Source organism: Suillus subaureus (assembly GCF_016647635.1).
Source record: "Suillus subaureus strain MN1 chromosome Unknown BJ212scaffold_92, whole genome shotgun sequence".
NCBI lineage: Eukaryota > Fungi > Basidiomycota > Agaricomycetes > Boletales > Suillaceae > Suillus > Suillus subaureus.
Genome location: NW_024538648.1, coordinates 43,286 through 64,507, shown reverse-complemented (window position 1 = coordinate 64,507; position 21,222 = coordinate 43,286). Strand labels below are relative to the sequence as shown.

The following is a 21,222-nucleotide window of genomic DNA, read 5'->3' as shown; positions in this document are numbered from 1 at the left end:
CACCATGTATGAAATTCACGAAACTCAGGGCAAAATATCCATTAGCTCTTCTGATCATTTGATGTCCATCTTAGGTGAAAATGGAGGTTGCGCTTATGATATCAGGCGTGCTTTTGCTAAGACTCTGGCAAATAGCAGTTTGGGACCCTGTGCCATCAGCCTCAATTTACAGATGATGGTAGGTGCTTTTCATGGGCATGCTCATAACCGACACTGCCAATTGGACTGGCACCCAATGTATATTGATGGCACTGGCCATACGGAGGGCAAGGGGGCGAGCATGTGTTGTGTCTTCAAATGAACTTGCACAAAGCACAAGGCATGCATCTGCATTCCACCAACACCAGACCATTGAAGAACATTTCGCATTCTGGGACGATGACAAATATGCTGCATTAAGTATGATTTCACTCATCCCTCAAACTTAACTAATTCAATCATTTTTAAGGCACTTTTTTGTGAAACCACTATCAGGAAGCACTAACGTCAATTGAGACCCTTACAGCTGAACTATCCATTTTGAAAGACACTCTTGGCTTAACCAATGTGGATCTTATTCAATTTCACTCCCAAGAAAGGTTGTATCTTGACAACCTGAAGGAACCACACCTCTGAAAGAAATTCTTCACATTCACTATGTTCAAGTCCTATGTGAATTGGCTGAGCAAAGGCAAGTCCAACAATTACTGTTGATTTTTCTTTCTCATTATGTCCACAAAGATCCGAGTGGGATTTGGCACATGAAGCGCAAATCAAGTGCTGACCACTATTGCAGCCAGTGATCTCAGCCAAATATTGGCTGCTCTGTCTCAGGCCAGGATTTGCATTGATAGTGGGTATGCTAAACTACAGAACACAGAAGCCTTAACTGCACATATGGAGATTCAACTTGAATTGAGATGCTGAGATCGGGGTGACACTTATAATCAATATGAACAGGAAGCATCTCAGCATCAATATCGCACTGCTTTAGATGATTTAGAATGGCTGGTTGTCATGCATTGTTCAAGCTCTCAAAACTTTCACTTTCAGGAATGGGTGTGCATTTGACCTTTCACTTACTTGTGTGGAGATACTGACTGATTTCAAGGCTATAAACTGTGCCAGCAAATTGGCAAGGCATTGCAGTGGCGCTCTGAGGCAATTTGAAATGCGCTCAGCTGATACAACATTCAGGCTGCTGCATTAGATCCTCCACGTCCACAGTTGTCTTGGAAGGACATTACAGAGTACAGTTTTTTAGGCGAGTTTGATTTTATGTACAGTGACACAACTGAGCATAGCTTCTTAGGTGAGTTTGATCTACTCTGCCATTCACACACAGACATTTGCGAGCTTGACTGGACAAAGCCCGCCCATTGTGAAGCAACAGTAAAGTATTTCAAGCTATGTTGTGCTCAGAGGAGATCACTCAGCTTAATGTGGAGGTCCACCGACTATGCACAGCAATCATGATGAAGCCACCAAATGATGACAGTCATTACTGAACTTTAGTTTTGGATCCTCCATTAGTGCATGAGCTACAATGGCAATGGAAAGCATGTGAAGCTGTCAACACTGTGCATACCTTTCAGTTGGATCGGATCACACACTTCAACCAGGTTTTCAGGTAGTAGAGGGATTGGCCAGCAGGTTGGGGCTATCACAGCAGCACTTGAGCCTACTAACACTATCTCACACAGTATGGCTGGAGGTGATGGTACATTTTTCTGCTTTGAAATATATACATCAACTAAACTACTGCCTTGACAGAAGCTTGCACCACCTCAGAGCTTGCCAATGAGGGCCATGGAGCATGAGGAGCAGTTGCAGGTTACACAGGACATTGCTGATTTTTTCGCATTGATTGTTGATTAATGGACAGCTCTGTTTAAATTTGATGTATTAGTTGTATTGTATTTGTCTTTCTTAAAATAAAATGCTTTTGCAGTTCAATTGCAATGTAAGGACGAAAAAGCAGAATAAAAATCCTTATTAGATGCAGTGGCATAAGCCTGGCTTGTGTTGCTGAAATAATCAGCCTGGAGATCAAGCACATACATGAATTGAGGGTCTGGGTCATACCAGATCTCCATGGCTGCGGTCATAGTATGCAATGAGGTATAGGTGAGCTTTTGCTTGACATTCTTGGCAAGCAGACTCTCTTCAGCAATGTCAGGCTTGAGGTAGACAGTGAGGGAGGGTGATTTGATTTTAGTTGCTGCTGCTTGAGGGAAGTTCTTGGAAAGCAGACTCTCTTTGGCAACGTCAGGCTCAAGGTAGACAATGAGTGAGGTTGTTTTGATTTTGGTGGCAACATTGATGATCTCCTTCAGACGATTAATCCTTATTATAACTGGATTGGCAGCAGTAATCACTCTTGACTCACCGTTATCTAGTGAAATCATTGGTTGTCTTATCTGGAACTTACACACATGTACAGGCGCCTAGGCTCACTTTACTCAATCTTACACACTACTTTCATTCTTCACCTCCAGTGTCCCTCCTCGTTTTTGACACCTACCAACATGTCAACACCAAAATGTCTCAAAAAACCACTACCACAACAAGCTGGGGCTGAAGATTGCTATGCCAAGTCCAGAGAGCCTCGGAAAGCCACATTTTACACTTGCCAGTGTTGCAGCACTGTATTCAGATACCCTCACACCAGGTTTCAGCAATGCAGAGCACCATGCTGCAGCTCGTGCTTTGCTCAGGCATGAATCACATCAAGATGGCACCCACTATCACACAGAGACCCCCGGTGGTCTTCACCCCTCATTTATCAAGTTCAACAAGATCTTGATGTTGCAGGATCAGAAGATGATAATGCATGAGGAGTTTGTAGAAGCAGCACTTGAGGACGTTTTTGATGTGGTGTGTTTGTTTTTCAAACTCGGTCTGTATGATTTTCAATGTAGTGTATTGCAGCTTTGTATGCAAGACCGTCTGGATGGTGGAATCTCACTCCTCATTCACTGCCCTGGGTCTCAGGTGACAGACAGTCTGACGGCTGAACATATTGCTGTCAATGTCTATGTCACTCCCCATGAACTTCACAAGTTCCCAGAACAGGTTGGAGGGGACATCTCACTCTTTGTCCAAGGATTCTGTGAGCAGATGGCCAAACACACCTTCAATGCTTCACAGAGCGGTGTCACATTGAGGACATTCAACCTCCCCATCACTGTGAGTCTTTGTTATCATTTTTCAGGAAATTTGATTGTCCTAACACTGTCCTACAATCTGGCTCCTCAGGGTGAATCCAACTAGGGTCTCAGGCCTTGCCAGCTCCTTTGGTCCTGACTGGCTCATGCATCCAATGCCTCTGGCCTGGCCTCCACTCAATTTAAAATCGCAACTTCAAGATCTCTCCACCAAACCAAAGGATAGTTCTGACACTTTGATTTGTCCACCATCAAGCTTCATTCAGCACACTACAGCGCTAGCAAGTGCATCCCTTACTACTGGTAGCAACACCAAGCCTCGTCGACATCAACTTGCTGATGTGTTTTCACTCCTAAAAATGCTCAACCAAGCAACTCACCCACACCTGTCATTGTGTATGGTCCCCAATCATTAGCATTGGACCAAATACCGATGTGGTGCTTGATTGCTTCAAATGGGGATGGCTTGATTCCCAGGCTCTGTGAGCTGACAACAACTGTATGCAACACACCCATCGGGAGCTACTCTGAGGTCTCCAAAGTGGGGTCTCACATTCAAGCAGGCAGTACATCTGACTAATGCACTTAACGCTGACCTGCAGAGGTCCAAATTGGAGGTAATCATGGTATGAACTTAGTGCTTTACTAGTCTGAGAATGCTGCTAACAGCTGCTGCAGCCAAATTTGATGTTAGCTAAGACTTCTCAGGTGCTCAGGATCATGGTGTGCTTATGTGCGCTATACTTTTTTGGACTTTTATTCATGTAATATAACATTGATTGCCATTAATGCAGCACACATTTGTTTTTCAAAACTTATAATCTGTTATACTAACCCAGTCTAATGGCAGGTCATGAGCTCCCAGACTTTTTATGCATCGAGCACTCACTCAAAATGCATCCAGCCCTCACCTCATCACCATCCAAGGGTCCATCTGAGCAAGGAAGCACGAACCTTGCTCACTGCCTCTTGTCATGAAAAATCCCACCACTTCAAGACTGCACTTGATGATGCATGGTCCCAAATTGATGAGTGTGTGAAGACTATCGCATCTTCTAATGGCAAGACTATTCACCATGTCCAGCATGACTTATACATGGTCAAAGGCTCTTGTGGTTGAAATGTTCCAAATTGAGTGTGTGGAACACATTCTGCTGAAGAAGAATCAGACTGTGGACAAAGAAAACAGTACCATATTTTTTTCATTTCTAGTTCTTCTACACTTGACTTATTATATGCTGCAGTTTGTCAGGGAAGGTGATCTTATGGGACCTGGTCCAGGAGAATCATATGGAGTATCATGACTCTCTGACGATGCAAAAGCTAGCCTCTTGAAGGAGTATGAGGAGCATAAGGCCGTGAAGACTACCGGTACTCGCATATCCACCAAATCAAAGGTCAATGACGTTACACAGACCCTTAAGCCATCAAGAATGAGGTATGTAATCTATTTTATTTTATTTGAACAATATAGCTACAATAATTGTGTAGTTGAATAGCTTAAGGTGTTGGACTGGGGCAGAAACACTACTATATATGACATGTGGCTCCACTGACCTGCCGCTCTGTGGGAATTGCCTTTGCAACTGAAGGTGTTCAAGATTTCATGGAGTCCATCATGAACCTTGATAACCAAGACCTCATAGTAAGATGGAAGGCTTTGCCATGAGTGGGATGCATGGTAAGTTTTTCCCCCATACTTTAAGTTAGTGTGGCTAAATGTTTTTTAGGTGCAGCTAAAAATCATCAACAATGTTGCTCCAAGATTCACAGTGCAATCCACACAAAATCAACCAGAAACTTTGTGAGTCTTCTCAGATGTCAATCGTTCTGTAGTCTCACTTATGTATTTCAGAGGAGGCCACTGGTGACCCAGATGTGAAGATGCAGTGGGTTCACTATTGGTGCAATGTCATCCAGCAATATCTTGTCATTTGCAAGGATGGCCTGTTGACATGCCTTTTGAAAACCTCAGCAAAGTGTCTAACTCATTAACTGATCTCGAGATGCTTCTATGTAAATGGAAGTCTGGAGATATTTACTGGAGACAGATGGAAAACGAGGAGTTTGAGGAACTTCATCGTGAACAAAACAAGAAACTCAACAGTGGTGAGGTTATTGAATGTTGTCACTGGACTCATTCAGACAAGGGCAAAAGTGCACTTGCACTCGTTCTCCTGACGACAATGACGAGAACCCTCCACCAAGACGCCATAAGGCGAAGAAGTGCACTCATGCTGACGAGAATGACAAGAACCTTTCTCCAAGACACCACAAGAAGACATACAAGAGTCTTCTGTCTGTTGACACTGATGCTGACACCAACAACAACAATAACAATGTCAACACTGACATCAACACTCAGCTCGAACCTTCAGCATCTCTTACTACCAATGACAATGAACTGACCTCGTTGAGTGGGACAGGTTGATTGGCATTTAGAATAGTCAGACCATTTAAAATAGTCAGGCTGTTTACAATAGTCATTCCAAATAAAGTTGCTTTATTGCATCAAATGAATGAGCAGGGCACAAGCTAGTACCAAAGATGAAGTGCTTGCATTACAGAAAGCACCAACATATCCCCTGGTATACACTGCCATGACTACAAGTCATATTGACTGGTGGTGCAGAGCATACTAATAAAATCATTAGAAAAATTGATAGTGAGTAAGGAGCATGCCCACAAACCATTTGATTGAAGGTCAAGGTTTTCAGAACAATAGTAGCACTGTGGGTGCAGCAGGCAGTAGAGGGCCTAATGTTGATGTTGATTGGAATGGACAGCGGGAGCCTAGTGTTGACATTGAAAGAGAGGTTAACATTGGCATTGAGCAAAGGTGGAGGAGAGAACAAGGAGGAGGATGGCATTGGCATGCTCAACATTGAGGTTGAGCAGAGGTAGGGAGATGAGAATAAGCAGGACAGCATTGGCCAGCCCAAAGTTGACGTTGAGCAGAGGCAGGGAGAACAGAACAAGGAGGAGGATGGCATTGGTGAGCCCAATATTGATGTTGGATAGAGGCAGAGAGGACAGAACGAGGAGGAAAGTGTCGGTGAGCCAATGTTGATGTTAGGCAGGGAGGAGAGGAGGTGGAGGTGGAGGATTGTGTTGATGTGTTTTGGCAGAGGCAGAGGCAGGGAGGACAGAATGAGGGCAAGGATAGTGTTGGTGAGCTTGAGCTTAAGCAGAGGCAGGGAGGGCAGAACAAGGGTGAGGATGGCATTGGTGAGCTTGAGCAGAGGCAGGGAGGGCAGAATGAGGGCAAGGATGGTGTTGGTGAGCTTGAGCAGAGGTAGGGAGGGTAGAACAGGGGCAAGGATGGCGTTGGCAAGCTCAACGTTGACAGTGATGGTGAGGAGACAAAGTTGTGGGAATAGTTTAGGTAGCTGGCTGTACATACAGTGGCTCAAAAAACTGTCCGCATGTTTTGACATATTTCACTATCTATGATATTGTGTGAGAACGAACAAATGCCTCAAGGACATGCTTATACCACATTGTAGTATGGCTTCAGGGCTTTCATTTGAGCCTTACACCGTGGGAATAGGTGGAGATATGGTGGAGATACAAGGCTCACAAAATGGTGACTCATGCGGACAGTTTTTTGAGCACATATTAAAACTATATAAATCATCATTTATGACACCATAACAATCATGCCACCATTAAATAAATTATAAAGTGGTGTCATTATGTCATTTTAAAACCATATCTAACTATACAAACCAAAAATTTCCATATGTCATGGTTATATTCACCATGAAAGCCACCCCCCCTGCTCAAAGGGATAATATCCTCTCTCTTTCCTATTCTGGCCTCTCTGCTTGTCAAATTTTCTCTAGAACTGGAGTATCCAAGTCCACTGTGGCCAAGTTCATCAAAGAAAGTCACACAGACAAGGAAAACTTCTGTGAAGGGCATCCATCCAAGCTCACCTCTACTGATAGGAGGGCTATTATTCAACATATCACTACAGGAAAGGCTGATAATGCTGTCCAGGTCACCTATTACATCAATTCCACCATCATATTCCCTGTCTCTTCACGCACTGTGAGAAACATTCTCAAGACAGCTCATCTCAGGTCAGTAACAAGGAAGAAAAGGCTCTCCTCTCTATCACACATATGCAGAGAGGACTAGCACCCTTCTTGTTTCACATATATACCTTGCCATCTGACCCAATCCTATTTATTGTGGTCTTATATGATCATATAACATGCTTCCAGTCCGTGTAATCCAATTCTGATGGGCTAAGGCAAAGGTTAGTCATCTCTGCATATGTGTGATAGAGAGGAGAGCCTTTTCTTCCTTGTTACTGACCTGAGATGAGCTGCCTTGAGAATGTTTCTCACAGTGCGTGAAGAGACAGGGAATATGATGGTGGAATTGATGTAATAGGTGACCTGGACAGCATTATCAGCCTTTCCTGTAGTGATATGTTGAATAATAGCCCTCCTATCAGTAGAGGTGAGCTTGGATGGATGCCCTTCACAGAAGTTTTCCTTGTCTGTGTGACTTTCTTTGATGAACTTGGCCACAGTGGACTTGGATACTCCAGTTCTAGAGAAAATTTGACAAGCAGAGAGGCCAGAATAGGAAAGAGAGAGGATATTATCCCTTTGAGCAGGGGGGGTGGCTTTCATGGTGAATATAACCATGACATATGGAAATTTTTGGTTTGTATAGTTAGATATGGTTTTAAAATGACATAATGACACCACTTTATAATTTATTTAATGGTGGCATGATTGTTATGGTGTCATAAATGATGATTTATATAGTTTTAATATGTGCTCAAAAAACTGTCCGCATGAGTCACCATTTTGTGAGCCTTGTATCTCCACCATATCTCCACCTATTCCCACGGTGTAAGGCTCAAATGAAAGCCCTGAAGCCATACTACAATGTGGTATAAGCATGTCCTTGAGGCATTTGTTCGTTCTCACACAATATCATAGATAGTGAAATATGTCAAAACATGCGGACAGTTTTTTGAGCCACTGTATGTGTTAGCTAATAGTAATATGGCCAGCTGTTTCAAAGAATAGCTTACCAGGTATAAGGTATTTGCAGGGTATTTGGGGCGGGTTTTAATGCTGGTGTTGAGATTTAACACAGCTAAGCCAAACAATAGTTAGCGAGGCGCTTGATCGCCCAGTATAGTAATGCTTACATACTGGGAAACCCAGGTGCCGCCGCCAGCACTAGCGCTAGCGGTAAGTCTTCGAGAAGTTCACCGAGTCACGTCGCTGTCATATCTAATCAGATCAGGTACGTGAGAACTACAGGTGAGGACAGTTGATTCTTCCCCCCCCCGAATATATTTTAGTCATGATTCTCTCTCTTAAGTCGACTTGTTACTTCATCGTATAAACACTTTACAAGTGCCACATCGAAATTCAAGCAATGCAACAAGAGCAGGGTGTCTCGCCGGCGTGCGCACCGTGTCTTGCTCAGATTCGATTATAAGAATCTCATGTTCATCGTCAAGCTCCAAGGCCAGGCCCCATATGTGTCCGACATGTAAAAGGGTGGCAGACGCAAACGTCATTACTCAGTGGACCGTGTCACTTGCAAGCTATAACAGGTTTAGTGATGCTCTACTACTCAGTCTCTGGAGTACTCGTCCGATCCCGAACCCACTGCTTCCTGCCTCCTCAAGTTGACAAACAGAGGGTGCAACATGGAAACCTCCTCCCACCTCTCCCGATACAACAACCGAGTATTAAACGTCTGATATATGTCATACCCGATCTCGTAGCCCGTTATCTCAGCGTTCGGTGCAATATCTGACAAGAACGCTGCGACGGACAATGGGCCCGTGACCTTGGAATCAGCCACTCGTAGGACTTCCAGACCGTTTCTGCGGATCCCTCCTCCAGGTCGTCGATGGTCGATATCCGGTGCCCAGGCATTCATAGCAAGACCGACTACCGATAACACTGGGCAGTGCTGCAACAACTTTGCGAAACCCTGTAGAGTGATTTTGCTTGGTTGCCGCCAGCCATTTTCGATCCCCAGTTCAAGTGCACGCAATTTCAGCCACGTGCCAGCCAGCTGCGCAAGCTCCTTATCATCGAGGGAAAACGTGCAAGTCGTGTCGAGATGCAGTGCTTCCAGATGTCGCAGGGAGAAGAGCGTCTTCAAGATATCAAACGTGATGATATAACCAATAGGGAATTTCGGTGGGGATACTTGCAATTCTTTCATCCGTAGATCCCAAAGATTTGGGCAGTGACGTGAGATTAAGCAGAAATACCGATGCAGCTCAGCATCTGTTAAGCCTGTTTCCGTCGAATGAATACGGAGGGAGCGTAGCGATGGTAGCTCTGAGATTTCCAGAATAGGGATGCAGTGGGAGGTGTGAGTCGCAGTGATGTCGAGCCCCTGAAGGGCGGTAAACACTGGCTGGCCGGCCAGTTTCATGAGAGCACTGTAGTCGTTCTTCTCGTCAACTTGAATAGTGAAATGCGTAAGCTTAGAAGATGTTGCGAGATGATAGAGCGTTGCATCATTGATTAGACCGCAGACAAGGTTCTGTAAGTTGCGCCAGCTCTGGAACACGTCAGGATGTATGTGCCTCATACTATATTTTGCGGGGAAACACGCGATGCGCAGAGAGTTGTTGGAGGTAATGTGGGGGACAACAGGCGGAAGAAGTATCGGATCCATATTGTGCAAAATTAGCCATTCCAGTCTGGAGTTGACTAGAGAACATAGGAGTGGTAAAGCATCTGCAGAATTATTTGACCACCAAAGCCGTTTGAGATGAGTAAACATAGGGGGCGCGAAGGATGAAGCAGCTAGTGCATGTAGAATAGTCTTATCGATGACTACCTCTTCTTGGTCATTGACCCTGAGTGAATGAACTCTTTTGGCGTAATACTGCATTCGCTGCCAGTCTGAAAGGCGTAACTCTTTGAACGTAGTCTACGTATATGTGATTTCAGCATACTGTCGCGAACTATTGTGGGTCGGAACTCACGATCTTGTTTCCGATTGTGACTGATTGCAGGGACGCAAAACAGCAATGGACGAAGACTTTCCAGCGACTTGTAAAGTACGTTAAGAGCAGGTTCGTGGAAGAGACTGACAAGTTCTACAGAGAGCCGCGAGGGATCCCTGGTGCCCAGTCGCAAGAACTCGTTTGCAAACAGCATCAAATAGCTCTGCGATCTGAAGACATTTGTGCATTGGGTCTACGTCGTCCGAAGGCTTCTGCTAAAAGCTATTGTCAGTGATGTTTCATAAATGGGAAGTAGGACTGTATTACCGATGTTGTGAGGATTTGGTCAGACAAGGACTTAGATGAAGAGCACAGGAGACGAGCTTTTAACTTGATTCAATGCGCAGATTTGTACAGCATTATCGATTAAAGTATCGTTATCGCGCATCGCATGATATCTAGCCAATGAATGTTTCGAGAAGCTCACCGATCCATTGCAGCCCTTACATGCAGGGCCATAGTACACAGGAATATCCGCAACTTGGACAGGAAAGTGCAAGAACAATTGCCAGAAGAATTCTATGATCCATGATAACAAAAAACTCACCAATTCGACGCACTGGAGCAATTGGAAATTGGCATCTGATATCGATGGACACGATACCAATCAGCTGGTCAAAAATGGTAGGCTACAAAATAAATAAGTAGAACGATTTCAGGCGCAGAGTTTATCACTAGAAGTTCGGACACGTACTAGATCATCCGAGTCATATTGGAGTCACGACCGAGGCCACCGTGCCCGAAACTGACCTCGGAAAACCGCAGAACACTCTGTAGAAAGGAAAGATATGGCACCCTGAAAACAACAACTATTGATCAGCAGAAATCCATGTGGTTCGAAGAATCTACTTGAGAAAGTGAAAACAGACCAGTGCGTAACTTAATTCAAACGGCATGCCGCATTGACTGCGATCTGCCCGAAAAGGAAATTTTGTTTGTATTTCTTACACCGAATCGGTGCTGGCATTGCTACTTCAAGTTATGTTCTTTTCGAAACGACTTGGGGCATTGGCACATGCACGCGTTCTACTGCGCTCTAGACAACCGTATTCTTTAACTCAGACAGCCTCATTGAGCGGCTCATCGATCAAGGTGATTTAAACAGTATGCTACTGGTGATAATCCTCGTGCGAGTCTGAAATTCTGCTTGCTGTAGTCCCTTCAAGATGCTTTCCGAGACCCGTCTTCGCCATTTCATCTTGCGCCAGGACAGGCAGGTCCTGAATCACCGGACTCTCCTCCCTCACTCCCAGACCCGACTCCATCTCAGTCCAGCCACCCCACTGCAGTTGGCTCGCCGGCAGAGAACGCTAGAGCTAAGCTGATTTCCATGGGCTTATGATGCAGGGTCATTGTGGGAGCAGAGTATTGTGTGGGGGCACCATGATTCATTTCGGTAGGCACCTCATAGACATCAAAGGGCAGGCTCATTATCTTTCTTACTATAGACACGTTAACAATGCACACTACCGTAAGGGTTCTCGTTTTCTTTGAACCGGAACAATGGGGTCGCTCACGAATCTGCCACTGTCAATATGCAGTACGATTCATCGAATCGGTCAGCATGTTGATATTGTTGCCAAGGTTCGTATGTACTGAAGCTTGGCTAGGGTCGCATGGTGTGGCTCATGGCCCTAGGAAAAGTTCTTGGGGGTGAAGAACGCGTCAAGGCAATGCTCACGGGTCAGGGCGTCTCACTCATACTCAAATCAGCAAACATCAATTTTAGAAGACCAGTAACGTTTCCTGACACAGTGAGATTTCCTCGTAACATTTATTTAGTGATATGTTTCATAACCATGACTAGCTTTTGATTGGTCAAAGACCGATCACCTCTTCGAGCCGCACGCAGTTCACTCTGAACACTGTGCTTTATTCGTATGCACAACAAGCGATCGTTGCGGACTCGGATAGCGTGCTTGTTTGGTACGACTACGATAGCCTGAGGAAATGCGACCCTGGGAATGACACATGGCGCATTATGAAGGCTGCCTCGCACGATGGTCAAGTAGAGGGCTGATTTCCATACGCTTCGACTGAGCTCGGACTTGATATATGAATGGTAGATTGGTTTACTCTTGAATATTCGACGAAGGAGCGGCGGCGACCGGCAATCATCAATGTACAGCGTTAGCATAAATGTGCCTGCCTCTGGCAGACTGAACTAGGGTGTGGCCTCGACGATCCTGCTGACTAATGGGTTGGGTTGTTTGCCTGGTGCCACTAGTACACCCCTTCGCTGGGTGCCCTACACCATTATCGCGGACCGTCTCACCCCAAGTTAGACCTTCAAATATCCAGTCTAAACGTCCCAACGTGTCTGGCATAAATTGTGTGCTAATTACATAGGCCTGCATTATAACTGGCTACAACACCAGTCTCAGAGCAAATTGACAGTGCCAAAAACGTGTTCAACTTCTCATGTGGCCACGGTTGTATGGAGCGAACTTTAAACACGCATACACGTAAATTAGGGGATATGAATGCGCTGAACAGTAGGTTTCTCATACGGGATGAAAATGCATTATTGATATGACAACAAGGATTGACGGTCTATGACCACGAAGTGCGCTGGACATTATGGGATTCCTCGGATTCCTTAAACGTTGAACGGAAAACAATCATTTAGCCGTCTTTGCAATCGCCACGTCAGTAGGGCCAGCTAAGCTGGCCTATTTCTTCGTGCAGTGGTTCCACATAGCTCCAAGTAAATGTTATGTTCTCTTCGAACCCACTTGGAGCATTGACACATGCACGCGTTCTACTGCGCTCTAGACGACCGTGTTTTTTACATCACGCAGCGTCGTTGAGCGGCTCATCGATCAAGGTGATTTCAATGTGCCTCCTATGATTATCCTCATGCGAGAGTTTGAAAATTTACTCGCTGTAGTCCCTTCAAGATGCTTTCCGGGATCCATCTTCGCCATTTCACACTGAACCAAGGCAGACAGTGCCTGAATCATCGGACGCTCCTCCCTCACATCCGGATCCTACACCATCTCAGATCAGCCATCCCACTGCAGCTGGCTCCCTGGCAGCGAACGCCAGAACTAAGCTAATTTCTATGGGTTATGATGCGGGGTCATTATGGGAGCAGAGTATTGAATGGGGCATCAAGATCCGTTTCGGTAGGTACCTCATGAACGTGTTGAAGGACGGATTCATCATCTTTTTAGACATGTTAACAATACACAATACCGTAAGCGATTGAATTTCTTTGACAGGAACAAGAGTCGCTCATGAATTTGCCACTGTCGGTATGCAGTAAGATTCATCGAGTCGGTTAGCGTGTTATGTTGTCAAAGTCTACCCGCACTAAAGCCTGGCTAGGGTCTCATGGCGTGGCTCATGGCTTTTGGAAAAGTTCTTGGAGGTGAAAAACGCGCCAAGGCAATGCTCGCGGGTCAGGGCGTCTCGCTCATACTCAAATCGGCGAACGTCAATTTCAGACGACCGGTGACATTTCCTGACACAGTAAGATTCCCCTGCAACATTTCTAAGTGATATCTTTCATAACCACATGAGTAGCTTTTGATCGGCCAAAGGCCGACCGTCTCTTCGAGCCGCACGCAGTTCACTCTGAATGCTGTGCTTTATTCGTATTCACAACAAGCGATCGTTGCGGACTCGGTTGGCGTGCTTGTTTGGTATGACTACGACAGCCTGAGGAAATGCAATCCTGGGGAGGACACATGGCGCATTCTGAAGGCTGCCTCGCATGATGGTCAAGGGGGGAACTGACCTCCATATGTTTTAGCTGAGCTCGGATCTAGTATATGTATGCTAGATGATTACCTTGAATATTTGGCACTGGAACGACAGTGACCGACCTGCCTCTGGCAGACTGAACCTGATGTGGCCTCAACCAGCTTCGGAGACCCAACTTCAACACCAAGTAGTAATACCAGTGATGAATGCTACCTACGACAATATTGCCCGAACTTACCCTGCAACAACTACGTAACTAGGCCTCCGTAAAAACTCTACAACACCAGGTCACACATCTCTCCTTCTGCCATGTTGGACCAAGCGGCGATATCCAAAGTAACCACCACGCCTGGGGTCCACTACTACGTCAAGGAAAGGAACGAGGACGATATATTCCCCTCGCTGCTCATCTGTCGTCGTAACCCCAGTGCCGAGAGTCAGACTCCCTAGAGGGCAACTTGACCGTACCAAAAATGTCTTGAACTCCTCGTGTGGCCATGGTCGTATATAGCGAGCTTCAAGTGCGCGTAAATTGGGGAGAGTGAGTGCATTGAACAAGCCAGGGAATAAATTTCCCATGAGCATCGGGGATGCATTACTGATGCATAAGGATTGAAGGTTCATATGCGTGAATGGCTCAAACGTTAATGAAATTTCGTGGTGAAAGCCTAGGCCAATCTCTAATGAGGAGAGGTTGGGACCTAGCCGGAGCAACTGGAGGATTAGATTGGGTTGACATATAGTGATCTCGACATGTGTCAGGTGGGCCCATACGGGATTGCAAGAAACTATGAGGTCAAAGTCGAATGCGGACGGCCCGGCTACCCTGAGCCTCCGCAAGGTGAGCGGTAGTCGCGAGATGGATTGTGCGAAACTTGGGGTGCACCACAAAGGATCAGATGAGGTTATGGTAAACTCCTGAAGTGCTGGGAAGTCATTTAACAAAAGGTCTGCAGTGAAGGGGTTGACGAATAGTATGATATGAAGAGATGAGATTTGGTTCGTGTGAGGCTCAAGAAGGTTTCGTAGGTCGGTCGCGTCATTTTTGAAGCACTTGAGTGCTAATGAGAGCGGACGATCTCGCGATCGCTTGAGCCACGTGTCATAGCAGAAGGCTGCTCGTTGCCAATCTTCGTTATCAATGTCCACAATCACTCCGCACCACAAACTGGACATCCCTACAGCAACCTCTCTCCACCTTCGGCATATTCTGGTCAGCAGCATGGGAGCCAGTTTTGACGAGGGCAACAAGTGTTCGGTTTCTGGGAGACAGCGAACGAAAATAAGGGATAATAGTTCAGGTGGAAAGCGCCAGAGAGCCGAAACAAGTCCCCTGTGCAAGTTCATGGACTGGATAATGCTGTCCTTCTTTTTTAGGAGCTGCTGATGAAGATTCTTCATTCTATCCATGACGCTTTCCATCCCTGAGACCTCTTGTAAAACTGCATCCAACTGCTGCTGGCGCTCGGTGATGACAGCGCTGATGTTTTTGTTGCGCCCCATGGCAGAATGGTCAGTATTTGGAAATGTGGAATATGGTGTTTCAAGGTCTGGAATCTGCAGTGGTCATGGTCGGTATATCATACCAAGCCTGTATTATCGGAATCGACATACGATCACTCGTGAACGTGCCAACTAAAGCAATTGATTATTATCCCCATGTACCTCAGGTTATTATTCAACACTCACGATGTTTTGCAGTTCACCAATGATATCGGAGATAGGGAAGGCATCGAATTCTGAGTTGGCTGTCATCCCCTCAATATTTTGATGCATTGAGCGAGCGAAGGACGACAACGAATATTGATACCACGTGGTATTATATATAGCCCGTGCGCACCCGGGCCGACTCCGCTATTATGAACACCTCCTCTTTCTTTCAGTGACGTTGCTGCTGCTTTCAATCATCAAGTAGACAATCCTGGGAACACAGACGTTCAGCAATCACGTTGTCCGAGAAACGCAAACATTCGAGACGTGCTGCATCAAAATGGCACTGGATGACATCGACGCTAAGATCTTCCATGCGTATCTGCGAACGATCACAACCTAGATCATGAGCAACACTCGCGATAGTCGTCAACGGGGTATGAGAACTAGGGAGGATCGCGAGCAAGGCTCGAAAGCACGCATGCCTCCATGAAGATGTCTCCTGGACAGATCTCATAGGCTACAGCGCTGCAATATGGAGGTAAGTTGCAGCCTGAAGGTGAAAGAACGAGAAGGACGCGCAAACGTTCCAAAACACTCAGCATATTAAGGAACAGAGACAAGGCCGCGAGGACATGCCGACGTGAGACATTCTGGAGATTTCGATACCAGTATCGTGACAGTAGAATTCGAATGGATATACCTTCCATTGGCACGAACAGATCTTTTTTATTATTTCTGGGCGAACAGTTCTGCGGGGAAACACCGGGTCTGATCTTACTCTGAATTTGGTTCCGGGGTACTTTCTCGATCTCCATGCCCAACTCGAGTTCCACACGCAGATGTGCCCCAGTCTAAGACTGAAGACGTGCATCTTCAAGCTCTCCTGCCCGTGTCCCCAAATAGGAAGCAAAGGCACGCACGATAAACTGTTCCTGCGTGAGGAAAGGATTGCCTGAACTCTGTAGTCATATATTGAGTTGTGAGTGGACGAGTAGCGAGAAACGCGGGTGATGGTAGGTAATGTCTTGCGAAAAACAGCAAACCAAATATTTGGGTCGATCTTCATGGTACGTAATTATAACGTCAGTTCGACTTCGAACCTCCATCTTCCTTGAACATTTTAACCATTAGCTAGCTATAGCGAATAATGCACATTGCAGACAGTCCTGATCATATGTCTGATGCCATATCGACGAATGACAAATGCCCAGGCTTCGAAACCTCGTACTCTCAACTCAGATCACCCTATACTAGCTACCCTGCCATCGAACTCAAGATCAGAGCATCAGCGATATCGTTGCAGAATACTGGCAACAGTTGGATACGATTTCGGCTGAGATCTCAAGCTTGGAGACGATTACAGGTGGTATCAAAAATCTTCAGTTGCAACTCGTCAAGCAGAAGAACGAGATCATCAACTTAAAATGTTACACAACAGATTCAAATCGGCTCTCTGGCGCTTGCAAACTGAAATCCTATCTCAAAATCTTCACCGCTGTCTCCCGCAGTCCAATAAATTGCCGCACCCATCGCAGCTAAAAGCCCCCATGCTGTTGACCAGCGTATGCCGACGATGGAGGGAGATTCATGTGGGCATACCTGGTCTGTGGTGCAGGCTATCTGTGACAGTCAATGGCAGTGGCTAGCGTTCTACTATGGCTCATTCCTTAGGTGGTCGCGGAAGTGATACTCGAGTGTTGCAAAAGTCATTCGACTAGACTACAAAACCTTCGGTTTACTGATGGCTTAGCCTGACATTAATCAAATATCTTCTCTCTATATCGATTTTCTCCCGAACGACGCACTGGACCAGCCTGAACTTTTGTTAAAAGACCTCTCAGCACTGCAAGAGCTAACCATCAACAGAATACCTTCTTCGGCTATCACACAATGCATCTCGCGACTGCCGTCCACTCTGAGCAGTCTCGGGTTCATATCAACGTATTTTCTACTCGAGGGCCTATCTTATCTCACTCCCGTTTGGGCCTACCCGACGATAGCTGATATCAAAGTATATGATCAGAATACATTCCTCCGCTTGTTCCAGCTATGTCCCAACTTATCCTCGTTAACGACCGCCATGGTATCCCACGAAATACAGGTCTCGAGGCCATTCACACACTAAACTTCAATTCTTGGACGTCAGTGGTGCTTTAGGGTGCAAAAACCCATGACCTGGCGTGTCCAGTGCTCTCGATCCGTAATTTACGCGCATTTAGTTCTCGCAGTCCATCAACGTGGCCTCGCGAGAAGTTCAAGGCATCTCTGACACGCCCAAAGTGTCCCCTGGAGAGACTGCTTGTAGACACTAGCTTGGGTTGTGTGCTGATAGCTGAACAGCAAGCAGATTACGCTGCCCTTGTTCGTTCCTCTAAAGTGTCATGATCCCTCGCATCCTGATACCCTGCACAAAACTCTATAATATTACACCAAGTGTCAAACATTTCGCTGTATGATACGCTTCACGGACTTTTACTACAGTCTCGTACGATACAAGATTCTAGGAGCATATTGCACTATTCTGGACAGCCGTCGTCCAAGCAGCCAACAACTTGCTATTCAATATTCACAGCGTATCCAGACGACCCGAAATATTTGATATGCAGTACTATTCAACGTTCAACCTTTGAGTTTTGTTACAATCCTGCTTTGGACATCAGCGGGCGAGTGAGTAGTGGTTATGAATATTGTATGGATCCGAGACAACACGGAGACCACCATTATTGGCCAAATCGCTTGGTTCAACTCAGGTCCAATTCATTAGATCTTTACGCAACGTGCATCGGTGGTTTCCGCTCAGTATTGTATTGTTCAGGAATTCAAGAGCATACAAGCACAGACAGGTAATTCGCACAGCTCCCCAGTCGCCCACAGCTCCTACAGGATATACAACCATCTCGCAGTGTTTGGAGTCCGAGCGTCGAACAACTTGAGATGTGAATAAATGAGTGGTATACTCGACGGACTGTATAGACACGACCTTAGCTTCAGGCCTGTAAGCAGCCAACAGAACAGTAGTCAATGAAATGGGATCACAGAGTTTCTAGCATTGGTGGCAACGCATGCGCAGACGCCACACTCCTTCATAACTGGTACATAAATAACAATGTACTTCGAGGCGAGAGCGGTAATTTGGCTTCTGCGGTGTTGTTCATCACCAGCGTGGCTCTGGCTACTACGGAGCCATACTTCAGACTCAAGTGTCCCCAACGTCCCTCCCATTATACGCCTGAGCTCAGCTTCCGGAATTCTCGTCTGAAAATCAATCGTACATGGCTGCTCATTCGGGAGAATGCCATTCATGAAAGCCGCATCATCCAACGGCTTCGTACGATCCAACGTGAGCCGGAAGGCCCAAAGGGTAAGCACCGTGTTTATGAACACCGAGCTATGCCGCACATTTATAGGAACACATTGGCATATGGGTGAACTGTGTGGCCTTACCTATTTGCAACATGTTGTCCGGGACACACTCTAGAAGTAAAGAGGATGAGAACATGACCAACCGCATAAAGATGGTACCTACCGCCGACCAAAGCCGAATACAAAGAACTTGAGGTCATCTCTCACGCGCCCTTCGGTATCAAGCCAACGATCAGGCTTGAATGCGTTAGGGTCCGGGAAGACATCTGGATCGCGAGAGATGGCCCTGAAACGGCTACATATCAGATCAATCAAATTCGAAAGGAGGGCTCTGACCAGTGATTGCCAAATATCGTTGTCCCGGCTGGAATACGATAATCTTCCTGTTTGTACCGTTAGATGTAGCTTCTACAGAACGACGAAGAGTGCCCACAAAAACAACCACCTGTGTCGTACGGTGTGGCATACCTTCAAGCAGGTGAACTATAGACATCAGTTAGAAAGACTGGAGGTAATTACCCATAGGTACCAACGGCCTCCATCGCAGGGCCTCCGAAACGAAGGCATGAAAGCGAGGAAGTGATTTCTTGTCAGTGAATGCGGGAGCTGGAGTGAGTCAGCTCTTATATCGACGCCCCAATAACACGCGATCAACCTACCTCTGTCGGTCCCGATGACCGCGTCCAGCTCTTCATGAACCTTACGTTGTTCCTCAGGGAAACAGGCAGCTGCCATTAGTACTGTACATATCGCGAGAGTAGTCTATAACACCTGAATCTAGTTAAATTCAAAAGCGGTGATGCATGAGCTCACCGTATCATATCCAGCTACAAAGACCATACCAGCAAGGTAAGCTATCTCCAGCTCAGGCATTGCGTTAGAACTGTTCTTTTCCAAGAGACGTCTTCCAAGCGAAGGACTAGCTTCGCCACCTCCCTGCTATCGAGCATTCTAACATGTTATTAGATTGGATTATGCATACTTACTAACTCCTGTTTGAGACGACCGAGTTGCTCTATGAAGAGCTTCCGCGAATCCCGATAGCTGTCACGTAGTTCTCGCGCATACCAAGGAAGGTATTTCAGCCACGTAATCGAATCTACAAGGTACGCGCCAGGGTGCAATGCAGCGCGGACTTTATCGGCAAACTCAGCAACCCTTTTCACTTCGGGATCTGTGGCAGATGTAGGGGTAGTCTTCCCATATGCAATTTTCATGCTCGTTGTGGCTGCGTAACTTCAGTCCGTTGAGCAGCAACGCCGCATTGTATGGCCTAGGACCTACGTTCGCGCATGATCCTGGAAATTGCATGGATCATTAAGAATGTCAATGACAGTATTCTTTGCGTATGAGATCTGGAGCGGTTGATATGCTTCAGCTGCTTTTGGCTGGAGATGAGTGTGTATCGCTCTAAAGTGAAGAGCACAGAGAACCATTAGATTGATGTTTCCACATTATAGCAAACGACGAGCCTGCGCAGCCGACGAAACCTCTCGCCAGCGGGAACAAAGGGAATAGCCATTCCCCCGCTAAGCAACTCTCCAGCAGCAATGAAACGAGGACGATCGACCAGCGATGCGCCTTGTTTCTCCATAATCTCAGCTGCAGCCTATATTGTGTACATGTTATCGCTCAGAATCCGGTGCCCGCAGTGGGATATACTTTATATCGGCCAATAACAATGTACTTCTCGATTCCTGTGCGTAGGGTGATGAGAGGACCATACTCTTCAATCCATGACGCTACAGTCAGAAATCCGCTAAATGGCATTGTGAAACTATGAATGTTGAAGTAAGATTGGCACTTACTTGCGAGTAGGTATGAGATGGCCGCGAAGTCTCCACGTGAGAGGGGACGGAGGAAAGGAGAGGCTGCTCTCTGTACTAGAAAGGTAGGCACGAGAAATCAAAGCTATTATACATAAACAAGTTGCGCCGACGACAAGTTGAGCGTGATCAGACAATCGCAGGTCGGTCAGCTGTAGCATGGTTGGACAGAATGAAGCTTGGTGGGGCCTGAAATGCACTGTACAGTGACTTTTAACATAACAACTAAATGAACGTAATTGCGATGTGTTCACTAGCTTACTCACAATGACGAAGCTTGCTAGTAACGATCATGGTAAACCAAGCTACCAAAGCAGATGATGCGTGTTTTTCTTCTATGGAAAGAAAGAAAGAAAGGAAATTTTGGGAGGACTTAGGAACCCCCCGATAGGGCTATGGATGTCCCATCCTAACACCGTAGATCCGGACCTTTGTTTTCGCATGAAGTGCACTCGAGCCACTATTTTTTCAGGCCAGGTAATGAGCTGAGCTCCAGTGAACGGGATAAGGAGGCCTT

The 21,222-nt window shown here is 46.1% G+C and overlaps 11 protein-coding genes across 11 annotated transcripts; 7 read left to right on the top strand and 4 right to left on the bottom strand.

Moving 5' to 3' along the window:
• Positions 1–61: 61 nt before the first annotated feature.
• On the top strand, positions 62–301 carry BJ212DRAFT_1286438 (uncharacterized protein; the record flags this gene model as incomplete). Its single annotated transcript, XM_041331939.1, has 1 exon — positions 62–301. The coding sequence occupies one exon, from the start codon at positions 62–64 to the stop codon at positions 299–301; it is 240 nt and encodes a 79-aa protein (XP_041186111.1).
• Positions 302–1,164: 863 nt separating this feature from the next.
• Positions 1,165–1,359, top strand: BJ212DRAFT_1225821 (uncharacterized protein; the record flags this gene model as incomplete). Its single annotated transcript, XM_041329449.1, has 2 exons — positions 1,165–1,247; positions 1,284–1,359. Coding segments are annotated over 2 exons (159 nt in total), but the record flags the coding sequence as incomplete, so codon positions are not given.
• Positions 1,360–1,931: 572 nt separating this feature from the next.
• Positions 1,932–2,387, bottom strand: BJ212DRAFT_1487639 (uncharacterized protein; the record flags this gene model as incomplete). Its single annotated transcript, XM_041341304.1, has 1 exon — positions 1,932–2,387. The coding sequence occupies one exon, from the start codon at positions 2,385–2,387 to the stop codon at positions 1,932–1,934; it is 456 nt and encodes a 151-aa protein (XP_041186109.1).
• A 181-nt stretch (positions 2,388–2,568) lies between these two features.
• On the top strand, positions 2,569–3,252 carry BJ212DRAFT_1487638 (uncharacterized protein; the record flags this gene model as incomplete). The annotated part of the gene is made up of 3 exons (XM_041341303.1): positions 2,569–2,856; positions 2,911–3,168; positions 3,238–3,252. The coding sequence occupies 3 exons, from the start codon at positions 2,569–2,571 to the stop codon at positions 3,250–3,252; spliced, it is 561 nt and encodes a 186-aa protein (XP_041186108.1).
• A 970-nt stretch (positions 3,253–4,222) lies between these two features.
• On the top strand, positions 4,223–6,050 carry BJ212DRAFT_1305035 (uncharacterized protein; the record flags this gene model as incomplete). The annotated part of the gene is made up of 10 exons (XM_041333708.1): positions 4,223–4,334; positions 4,391–4,403; positions 4,474–4,584; positions 4,793–4,827; positions 4,877–4,950; positions 4,983–5,035; positions 5,122–5,255; positions 5,297–5,572; positions 5,801–5,811; positions 5,850–6,050. The coding sequence occupies 10 exons, from the start codon at positions 4,223–4,225 to the stop codon at positions 6,048–6,050; spliced, it is 1,020 nt and encodes a 339-aa protein (XP_041186107.1).
• Positions 6,051–8,756: 2,706 nt separating this feature from the next.
• BJ212DRAFT_1487634 (uncharacterized protein) lies at positions 8,757–10,309 on the bottom strand (the record flags this gene model as incomplete). Its single annotated transcript, XM_041341302.1, has 2 exons — positions 8,757–10,066; positions 10,135–10,309. The coding sequence occupies 2 exons, from the start codon at positions 10,307–10,309 to the stop codon at positions 8,757–8,759; spliced, it is 1,485 nt and encodes a 494-aa protein (XP_041186106.1).
• Positions 10,310–11,080: 771 nt separating this feature from the next.
• On the top strand, positions 11,081–11,985 carry BJ212DRAFT_1398972 (uncharacterized protein). The gene is made up of 3 exons (XM_041337283.1): positions 11,081–11,247; positions 11,312–11,497; positions 11,604–11,985. The coding sequence occupies exons 1-2, from the start codon at positions 11,137–11,139 to the stop codon at positions 11,495–11,497; spliced, it is 297 nt and encodes a 98-aa protein (XP_041186105.1). The 5' UTR covers positions 11,081–11,136; the 3' UTR covers positions 11,604–11,985.
• On the top strand, positions 11,505–12,400 carry BJ212DRAFT_1398966 (uncharacterized protein; the record flags this gene model as incomplete). Its single annotated transcript, XM_041337282.1, has 4 exons — positions 11,505–11,551; positions 11,740–11,743; positions 11,766–11,909; positions 11,963–12,400. Coding segments are annotated over 4 exons (408 nt in total), but the record flags the coding sequence as incomplete, so codon positions are not given.
• Positions 12,401–13,086: 686 nt separating this feature from the next.
• BJ212DRAFT_1074125 (HotDog domain-containing protein) lies at positions 13,087–13,990 on the top strand. The gene is made up of 5 exons (XM_041329002.1): positions 13,087–13,283; positions 13,332–13,354; positions 13,421–13,437; positions 13,486–13,629; positions 13,684–13,990. Exons 1-5 carry the CDS (start codon positions 13,261–13,263, stop codon positions 13,894–13,896), a joined length of 420 nt encoding a protein of 139 aa, XP_041186103.1. The 5' UTR covers positions 13,087–13,260; the 3' UTR covers positions 13,897–13,990.
• A 145-nt stretch (positions 13,991–14,135) lies between these two features.
• Positions 14,136–15,765, bottom strand: BJ212DRAFT_1074199 (uncharacterized protein). The gene is made up of 2 exons (XM_041329003.1): positions 15,553–15,765; positions 14,136–15,498 (listed from the first exon to the last, which is right to left on the bottom strand). Exon 2 carries the CDS (start codon positions 15,364–15,366, stop codon positions 14,152–14,154), a length of 1,215 nt encoding a protein of 404 aa, XP_041186102.1. The 5' UTR covers positions 15,367–15,498; positions 15,553–15,765; the 3' UTR covers positions 14,136–14,151.
• Positions 15,766–18,534: 2,769 nt separating this feature from the next.
• BJ212DRAFT_1487631 (cytochrome P450) lies at positions 18,535–20,866 on the bottom strand (the record flags this gene model as incomplete). Its single annotated transcript, XM_041341301.1, has 12 exons — positions 18,535–18,904; positions 18,961–18,990; positions 19,043–19,287; positions 19,348–19,362; positions 19,409–19,485; positions 19,539–19,641; positions 19,693–19,815; positions 19,866–20,115; positions 20,164–20,267; positions 20,345–20,488; positions 20,542–20,638; positions 20,688–20,866. 12 exons carry the CDS (start codon positions 20,864–20,866, stop codon positions 18,535–18,537), a joined length of 1,737 nt encoding a protein of 578 aa, XP_041186101.1.
• Between the last annotated feature and the right edge of the window lie 356 nt (positions 20,867–21,222).

What these genes read in the sequence shown, in the direction of transcription:
- BJ212DRAFT_1074125 (XM_041329002.1), top strand. Translation starts at nt 13,261, where the DNA reads ATGGGGCATCAAGATCCGTTTCG. An exon ending in GGGCATCAAGATCCGTTTCG is followed by an intron (nt 13,284 to 13,331) that starts GTAGGTACCTCA and finishes TCATCTTTTTAG; the next exon opens with ACATGTTAACAATACACAAT. An exon ending in CGGTGACATTTCCTGACACA is followed by an intron (nt 13,630 to 13,683) that starts GTAAGATTCCCC and finishes CCACATGAGTAG; the next exon opens with CTTTTGATCGGCCAAAGGCC.
- BJ212DRAFT_1398972 (XM_041337283.1), top strand. Translation starts at nt 11,137, where the DNA reads ATGTTCTTTTCGAAACGACTTGGGGCATTGGCACATGCACGCGTTCTA. An exon ending in TGAGCGGCTCATCGATCAAG is followed by an intron (nt 11,248 to 11,311) that starts GTGATTTAAACA and finishes TGCTTGCTGTAG; the next exon opens with TCCCTTCAAGATGCTTTCCG.
- BJ212DRAFT_1074199 (XM_041329003.1), bottom strand. Translation starts at nt 15,366, where the DNA reads ATGGGGCGCAACAAAAACATCAGCGCTGTCATCACCGAGCGCCAGCAG.